Genomic DNA, 8,835 nt, shown 5'->3' on the forward strand with positions numbered 1-8,835 from the left:
TTTGGTCTTACTGAATGAAACAGTAAATTGTTTAAAGAAACGACTTAAAGTGTTTTTGAAACTGTAACTTTTAATACTTCTGATGCTTGACAGATGTTTTATAGAAAACGGATGCATTTTTATGATGAGGTAAATTCTTTATTGAAGGTTTTACAGTCGTTTCGTTTAAAAATCCTTTGGAACAATTAAAATGAAAACTGAATTATTTAGTTGCCATTGCTTGCTAAGCTAAACATTGTTCCTCAGGTCAATAACAGCAGGCAGCATCAAAGTACAAACATCACTTAACAAAATAAGGCATAAATTATTCAGATACCTAGTTTCATTACAGGTTTTACTTAATACTCTAAAATTGCATCCTGTAAGATATTGAAATAGTAAATCAAAGACCTAGTTTCTTCTCCATTTCCTCCCTTAATACGTTCTTCTTGATCTGGAGAAACGAAGAAATTGTACTTTAGTTATTAAGCATGAATTTAAAGCAGATACATCTTTTAAATGCTGGCGATAAAACTACCATCCTACCTTCCCAGAGACAGTTAGAGGGTAGCTGTCTACAAAGATCACATAATGTGGAATCTTAAAGTGGGACATCTGAAGAGAAGGAAAAAACATGCATAATTGGGCACTTTTTTTTCTAAATAAAAATATGCTTTTCTGTTTTGCAAGAAACTGAACGTTCATTATGTGTTCCTACTTTGCCTTTGCAGAAGTTTTTTATCTCCTCTGCAGTTGCGGTTTGATCCGGCCTGAGCCTTATGCAGGCACACACCTGCTCACCCAGCCTCTCATCTTTTACCCCCACAACCTGGGAAGCAAAGCATTAAATAAATTCATCTGTAGCCGTTTGTAAGGATAAAAGAAGGTTCATTATTTTTGCATAAGCAGCCCACCTAAATTCCTACTAAAAGTTTTTTTTATTAGAAATGGAAAAAGTACAGTGTCCTGCTGTTTTCTATCTCACCTGCACCTCCAGAACTTTTGGATGCTTGTGGAGAAATTGCTCAATCTCAGCAGGGTAAATGTTTTCCCCTCCACGGATGATCATGTCCTTAATGCGTCCCTCGATGCGGCAGTATCCCAGACTGTTGAGGCTGGCCGTGTCACTGGAAAGAAATCTGATCTCACTAATCTCAGAAGCAAATTTAAAAACAAAACATCTCTTATCTTAGATGTGAATCATACCCAGTTCTATACCAGCGATCATCAGATATAACCTCTCTGGTTTTCAGAGGTTCATCCCAGTACCCCAGCATCACACAGTACCCTCTGATCATGAGCTCTCCTGAAGCACCGAGCGGGACCATCTGGTCTGTGTTGGGGTCCACTATTTTTGCCTTGAGACACACATTAAAGCATTTTAGAGCAGAGGCGTAGCCAGTAAATTTTTTATTGTACACTGAGGGGTGGCCAAAAGTAGATGGGCACCAAAACCTCAGGGTCAATCTATACTCTTCCACCACAGATTTTAATGAGCAAAACATCCATATTTTCTAATTGGCAAACTATATTTTGCCACAGCCTTTGCTAACACATAGACGAATATATTCAAACATCCATGCTTTCTAAATAAAAGGTATAGTGGATACAATTCTTTCAGGTTTGAGTTTTGGGCAAACATCTTTTCCATTGTCATTATTTACCTACTTTTATCAGTAATCATTCTGCATAAAATGGATATTTACAAGTACAAATATCTACATAAATTGATTATTTAATAAGTTTTTATTAAAATAGGTATTTATGATTTCAATGAAGACTCCTCTTTACCCCATAAAACGCAAAATCTATTTCTGCTTGAATTCTGTATTTATCATCTTTAATGTTAGTATATTGATGTGCATAATTAACCAGTGTTTTTGTTGTCAAGTAACTGTTAATATATGAAAAATTAAAATGTTTTCAATATTCCACTTGAGATTATTACTGCCACCATCTGTATTAGAGGGAAATAAACGGTAGGGTGGCCACAGGGGTGGCCAATGATTGGCTAAGGGTCGCCATGGCCACCCTTGGCCCCCCATCTAGCTCCGCCCCTGCATAGAGTCACAAAGAGATAAAGATTTTAGTAAAGTATAAGACCAGTTGCAAAGCGGTGGAGGTGGGTTTTTTTTATTTTTTTTTACCAAAAATATCATGAAGGTTTTTCCACTAACTTCCCGTTCCCCAAAACATGCATATTGGGGTAATTGGAATCCATAAAGTGTCCCCCATGGTGAATATTAATATGGTTTGTTGTCTCAATTGCCTTGTGGCAGGCTGGTGAGGTGTCTAAGCAGTAATTCCTCTTAATCTTCTAAAGGAATAGGTGAGAACTGGAATTTCACTGATGCTCAAAAGCTCATACCTCAGTGTGAGCCATGATGCACCCCACTGTGTTCATCTTCAGGTCATCGTTGTCTTCTGGAAATCCAAGGAAGGTAAGAGGGCTGTTTTCAGTGGTTCCATACACGACCTGTGAAAGATTAATTTAGGCTCAGAAGCTCTTTAAATGGGTTCTAGACTAAATATTTGATAATCACCGTTATCTCTTTCATGTTCATTTGTGTTATTAGCTTCCTCAGGATCTCAGGAGGGCATGGAGAACCTCCTATGAGCCCTAAAGCGAAGAAAGTAGTTCTCACCAAATTCAACAAAACACGTTGATCTTGACTTTAGATATCTTACCGGCTTCAATCGATGACAAGTTATACTTGTGTAAATCCTGACCAAGCAAGTCAGCGTACATAGTTGGAGTGCCATAGACAAAATTGCACCTTTTTGAAGGAACGAGACAAACGGACATAAAAAAGAAGCTCTTGTTCTGGAATGCCATAAGGACTTTGGGGAACATACTTTTCTTTTTGGATAGCCTCTAAATTGGCAGAACTGTTGTAAGCTGTAGAAGGGAACACAAGGGTGATGCCATGAAGTGCCATGGCCATCCCACCAATCACAGAGCCGAAGCAATGGTACAAAGGCACAGGAAGACACGCTCGCACCTGAGGCTGATAGTGAAACATAAATACACCAATTTTAAAATCAAGTTATTGGGATGTTCCAAACATCTGATAGACAACTAGGACTTACTCTGCTGTGATAGCCCATACGCAGACCAATGAAATATCCATTATTGACTATGTTGTGGTGGGAAAGAGTGGTTCCCTTTGGATTCCCAGTGGTACCCTAGTTCCGGTTAAAAAGAAAAAAAAACATCTTAATCAATATGTCAGGAAACTATCATTACAGTGCCAAAAAAAAAGGGCCTATAATGAAGATTACTGAGGTGAACTGGATGTTGATGGCATCATCAGGGGACAGCTTGCTCTGCAGGTCCATCAGCTGCTTGTAGTGCTGACTCTCCCCTGCTTGCATCACATCCTCCACATGAAACATCCCCGGCTGTCTGCTGTCGGTCACAATGACCATACGCAACTCTGGCACCCTGCAGGATCCAAAACAGAATCCCTGAGCCTCCAACAGAACTGACTGAGTTAAAGGGTTTAAGTAATTCAAAAACATAGGAGTCCAACAAGTAGATCACTGAAATGATTGAATGCCTCCAACCGCAAATTAGTTTTTTGCTAGCTTTGTTCTCTTTGGTTTAGTTTTTCCCTGACAAACTGAAATCAGCACAACATTTATTCTATTTACCACTTAAATTTCATAGTAAATAGAATCACAAATATGCAGTAAATCAGATAAGTGACCTTATTGCATTTGCTTTACAAAGACAAAAACATTTCTAACTAAATAAATAACTTATGCCCGACACTTTTTATGCTTCAGTTCAACAAAGATGGATTGATTTTTCTCAATTAATACAAACATTTAATTTTATCAAAATATTGTGTTTTTAGTTAATTGTTAGGGTTTTTGGGCCGACAGTGGAGATGGATGAAGGAGTTTGCCCTGCATCTGGAGGGTTGTCGGTTGAAGCCCTGGTTCTTTCAGCGTTTACCCATCTTCAATGCTCTAACTCAGGGAAGGAGGTTGTTCTCCAAAATCTTGCAACACATGGCCCCGATCATCCCGTCCTTAATACAGTGCAGTCACCCTGTCACATGGGCAGAAAAACACCCCCAAAGCATGATGCTACCACCCCCATGCTTCACAGTAGGGATGGTACTCATCATTATTCTTCCTCCAAACACGGTTAGTGGAATTATGATCAAAAAGTTCTATTTTGGTCTCATCTGACCACATGACTTTCTACCATGACTCCTCTGGATCATCCAAATGGTCACTGGCAAATTTAAGAAGCGCCCTGACATGTGTTGGTCTAAGTAGGTGAACCTTCCGTGCCACGCATGATTTCAAACCATGATGTCTTCATGTATAACCAACAGTAACCATGGAAACGGTGGTCCCAGCTCTTTTCAGGTCATTGAGCAGCTCCTCCCATGTAGTTCTGGGCTGATTTCTCACATTTCTTAGGATCATTGAGACCCACGAGTTGAGATCTTGCATGGAGCCCCAGTCCAAGGGAGATTGACAGTCATGTTTAGTATCTTTATGCAGCAAAAGACCAAACAGGTGCATCTAATTTAGGATAAGAAATGAAGTGGAGGTGGACATTTTGAAGGCAGACTAACAAGTCTTTGAGGGTCATAATTCTGACTGTTAGACAGGTGTTCAAATACTTATTTGCAGCTGTATCATACAAATATTTGTTAATTGTGATTTCTGGATTTTTCATTTTTTCTCACGGTGGACATGCACCTATGATGACAATTGAAACTGCAATCGATTTCTAAGAGAACTTGCAAAATAGCAGGTTGTTCAAATACTTATTTTTCTCACTGTAAGCATCTACAAATGAGGATTTTTTGTAACAATTCCAATACAAAAATAATATTAAAAAAAGTAAAATCTATTATACTTAAACTTTACAGTTCTTTGGCCTGGATGGGGAGCGGTTGGGTTGAATACTGCTGCGTTGAGGTCCAATTATCCTTAAATACTAACAACAGAGCACATTACGGAAATAGATGCTGTCAAACCTGGAGCTTTTGATCATTCCAGGTGGCATAGAATCGATTCCTGGGCAAATCTTTCGCAGCATCTCACAGAAGTTCTGACTTTTAAAGCTGGTTGGACACAGCACTGCTTTGCACTGGACCTATGCACAGTTAATCTAGACTGTTACATCACATAAAATATATATCCGTTTCAAAAGGCATTTCTTAAGATGTTTTGTGTATTTAATTATAGGACGTGACCAATTACCTTTTGCAGTGTAAACTCCACTTCGTCCACCTGATAGGCTGGATTCAGTGACACCTGTAGGTACAGAAACAAGGCTCCCTGAGTTGGAATGATCTACAAGCAATTTAAAAACAGGAATTAGGAGCAAAAGTTTCAATTTGCCTCTTTATTAGTCAAAATAATATGGCCTCAAATATTTTTGCATGTCCTCAATGATGATTCTTGAAGCCAACAGACAGTTTCTGGCATATTTTTGGCTGAATATTCAACCACTTATATGTGGAGTTTGTTTTAAGTGGTCCAGCTTCCAGTTAATAATAGTCAAAGGCACTATAAGTATTAAGGTATATTCCGGAAAATAACTGTTTTGTTGTCTGTTTGGCTTTATTTTTCTTTTGGAATATGAAGCATTGTCCAAATGTCAACCATTTCAAGCAGAATGGTGGGAAAAAATGATGAAGAACAGTCCAGAAAGCACCAAAGGTTAGACCTGCCATGGACTGGAAACTGTCAACTTCTAAAGACAGATTCTCATCACTGTGACCTGAGATGATCCTGACAAAGAAGGAAGCCTCTGCTCTAAACGTTAAACTGAATTAGCAGCGGACCAAATGACCTCTGGAAAAAAAAAAAATCTCTTATGTCCTGACAAAGATTGAACTACTTGACCTAAATGACAAACTATTACAAAATGTTCCTCCAAACATTGAATCTAAGTTTAAGATTTTGGAAGCAGTCCCCAAATACATATTGAATATAATGATTTTTCTTTCAAGGTATGCCGGTAACAGGAAACTAAACATGTGCAATATCTAAGATATTGAGTAATACTAATATAAATATTAGTATTACTCACATTATTAAAAGAAAAAGGAGGAAACAGCATGGAAGAAGTAGGAGATATTCACCACGAAAATGTATCTGAATCCAAATTTTATCACTTAATTTGGAATTAATTGCACTGCATCTATTTATAGACATGATATAACCACTTCTCAAATTAAATGTGATTAAATATTCCGTTTTTCTGATAAAGACCTTAGTTTAGTCTCCCTTCAGAAAACATAATTTAGGCCAAGAGTTTCTGATGTTATCACTTTGGCTGGTCCTCTCTTGGAACTTAAAATTGCAAGGAACCCAACAAGCAATCAAAATAAATGGAAATAAATGTTTAACATTGGTTTTGCTAATCTCTCCTGGTCTTCTGCACAACTCGTCTTTCTCCTTTCATCACACTGGTTCTTTGCTGGCTCACATCTCAGAGGCTCACAGAAGCCAATGATCATCATATCCAACCTAGATGCTTCCTAGGAAAATACACAAATACGCTTGCATTTTTTTTTTTTTTTTTTAACCCTGTGTTTACTTTTTCTGAGAGATAGTGTTCTAAATATAGCTGATAAGAACTGGCTGGGAGCGGATATCAAGGACTCGGAGTGTGCTGAAATATTTATTCCTGGGGAAAAAAGGACACTGTTACATTCTGTTGAGTCATTTTACCTCAGCAGAAAAAAGATTACATAAAAAAAGAAATCATAAATAAATATAACTTTTTGGTTATTTCAAAACCACAATTTGGAAAAGATGATAATTAAAATTTAAAATGATTTATTGTCACCTACAGGAATTTTTAAATGTTTTCACTAAAGTTCCGTATATATATATATATATATATATATATATATATATATATATATATATATATATATATATATATATATATATATATATATATATATATATATATATATATATATATATATTATAATTATTTTCCTAATTAAAATTGCTTAAAGAACCTAAAATCTGACAATTTATAAAAAAACTTTTTTTTAAAACTCCCAAAATTATCCTATGCTTATGAGCAGTTGAAAAATAGATTTATCTACCCAATATAATTGTATATAGATTTTTGACCCTGTGTTGATTGGAGAAAATCGACATAAAATGTTTGAAATAATTGAATGCATGAGCTCATTCATTTTAAAAACCCGAAGAACTAAACCTGTTACCAGCCATTATGAGTTTGTAAAGTTCTAGAAATTACTTCAGTCTATCTGTATGAAGTTATGCTTAAAGAGAAAATATAACATGTGGAAAACGATAACCTGGTAAACATGCAGTTGCACAGCTTTCCCCCAAGGCTCTGACAGGTTCAATGTCCATCTGACTTGTAAATATGGATAGTTTCTGCACTGACCAAGATAATTCCAGCCTTAGCTGAAGCAAACTGGAAAAGGATCCATTCATATATGTTTGGACCCCAAACCCCAAGTCGATCGCCTTTCTCCAAGCCCAGAGCAAGCAAGCCCGCAGCAGCCGTCTCCACCTTGCACAAAAAAAAAGGTGCAGAGAGTAACTTAATAAATGCAGGATTATTAAAACTTTTCTCAATTGACCAACTCTGAAACATACATCTTTTTGAAATTCAGCAAAGGTTTTCCTGATGCCATCCTGTAGAAAGACCACAGCTTCACGATCAGGAAAGCGTTCCACTGTTGCCTCTAGGCTCTGGCTTACAGTCAAGGGAAGCAATGAATAGGAAGAGGTACCATGGACGTAGCTGGTGGTCAGGGATGGTTTTTGAGGAGGACTGTCTACATGGAGAGACCTGCCAAAGAAAAGGTTCACAAATCAGTTTAGAGTAAGATATTCTAAGATGTATAAGAAAAAAAAATTGGAATTTACCAGGTAACTGATTTATCATTTCCTATCTACACTAAATTCTAGTTTTGATTTCTTTGTAAATCATAATTTTTCCTTTAGAAATACTCTACTTTAAATGTTTTACACATACTTTACGTTCTACAAAGAACTTCAACAGCCCTCAATTTTCTGTTCCATTGTTAAAAACAAAATGCATCTATAAAAAAAATGTATTATTTGAAAAAAAAGAGTGACTTGCCGAATAAAAATGTCCCCTCCTGGTTTCCATGCCCTGCAGCTTTTTAAGACATCCAAGCATCTGAAACTGTAAGGGCAAACCCTGAGCAGTGAGGAGGAAATCCGTGCAGACATTTCACCTGGCTCTCACAGTCAGCTGGATGTAAATGCAGCAGGAACCTGTTTGGGTTGCAGAGTGTTCTCTGCAAAACTTCTGGTTCACTCAGGTTGGATTTAATTACAGCATGTGTAATTATTAACTTATATTCACCCTCACTAGGTATGTACACACTAAAGATAACAGAAACTCTATTAAGCCCATGTCACATACCTAGATTTTTCAACCAAAAATTCAACATTTATAATTTACAAATTTCCCAAGAGTTAATAAATACTGTGGTGCTTACTTTAACCTTATTATAGCTTGGAACAAATGAAATTAAACAGTTAAAGAAACAACAACTGCTTGTGAAGACATTGATTCTGAGGATGTCAGTAATATTATTTTTGATATGTTCTTAAATGTTTGAACATTTTGTAAAAGAGTAGGTAAATATTAAAGATTTGTACTTATGTGTTTGCCAGTATATCATATTTAAAATAAGCATTAAATGTTTAGGCCCAGCTCATAAAGGGTTAATAAAAGAAGAGTAGTATAGGGTGCCCCTAAAGGAAAATTTAACTAATAAAAATAAGCTCTTTCTTTTGTACCAGATAGTTCCAAGTGCACCTTGCACTGAAACAGACTTGTGGACCTCCTATTTG

The 8,835-nt window shown here is 36.7% G+C and overlaps 1 protein-coding gene across 1 annotated transcript; it reads right to left on the reverse strand.

The window, feature by feature from the left end:
• Positions 1-123: 123 nt before the first annotated feature.
• Positions 124-8,282, reverse strand: LOC119794862 (medium-chain acyl-CoA ligase ACSF2, mitochondrial-like). Its single transcript, XM_038302597.1, has 16 exons — positions 8,093-8,282; positions 7,603-7,798; positions 7,388-7,516; positions 5,209-5,262; positions 4,983-5,101; positions 3,262-3,424; positions 3,070-3,165; positions 2,836-2,987; positions 2,668-2,756; positions 2,523-2,599; positions 2,348-2,455; positions 1,186-1,337; positions 965-1,106; positions 698-808; positions 526-594; positions 124-433 (listed from the first exon to the last, which is right to left on the reverse strand). The coding sequence occupies exons 1-16, from the start codon at positions 8,203-8,205 to the stop codon at positions 383-385; spliced, it is 1,821 nt and encodes a 606-aa protein (XP_038158525.1). The 5' UTR covers positions 8,206-8,282; the 3' UTR covers positions 124-382.
• Between the last annotated feature and the right edge of the window lie 553 nt (positions 8,283-8,835).

This window comes from Cyprinodon tularosa, unplaced genomic scaffold (assembly GCF_016077235.1).
Source record: "Cyprinodon tularosa strain WSP-4 unplaced genomic scaffold, ASM1607723v1 ctg495, whole genome shotgun sequence".
NCBI classification, from domain to species: domain Eukaryota; kingdom Metazoa; phylum Chordata; class Actinopteri; order Cyprinodontiformes; family Cyprinodontidae; genus Cyprinodon; species Cyprinodon tularosa.

What these genes read in the sequence shown, in the direction of transcription:
- LOC119794862 (XM_038302597.1), bottom strand. Translation starts at nt 8,205, where the DNA reads ATGTCTGCACGGATTTCCTCCTCACTGCTCAGGGTTTGCCCTTACAGT. An exon ending in GGAGGGGACATTTTTATTCG is followed by an intron (nt 7,799 to 8,092) that starts GCAAGTCACTCT and finishes TTTCTTTGGCAG; the next exon opens with GTCTCTCCATGTAGACAGTC. An exon ending in TCAACATCCAGTTCACCTCA is followed by an intron (nt 3,166 to 3,261) that starts GTAATCTTCATT and finishes AACCGGAACTAG; the next exon opens with GGTACCACTGGGAATCCAAA.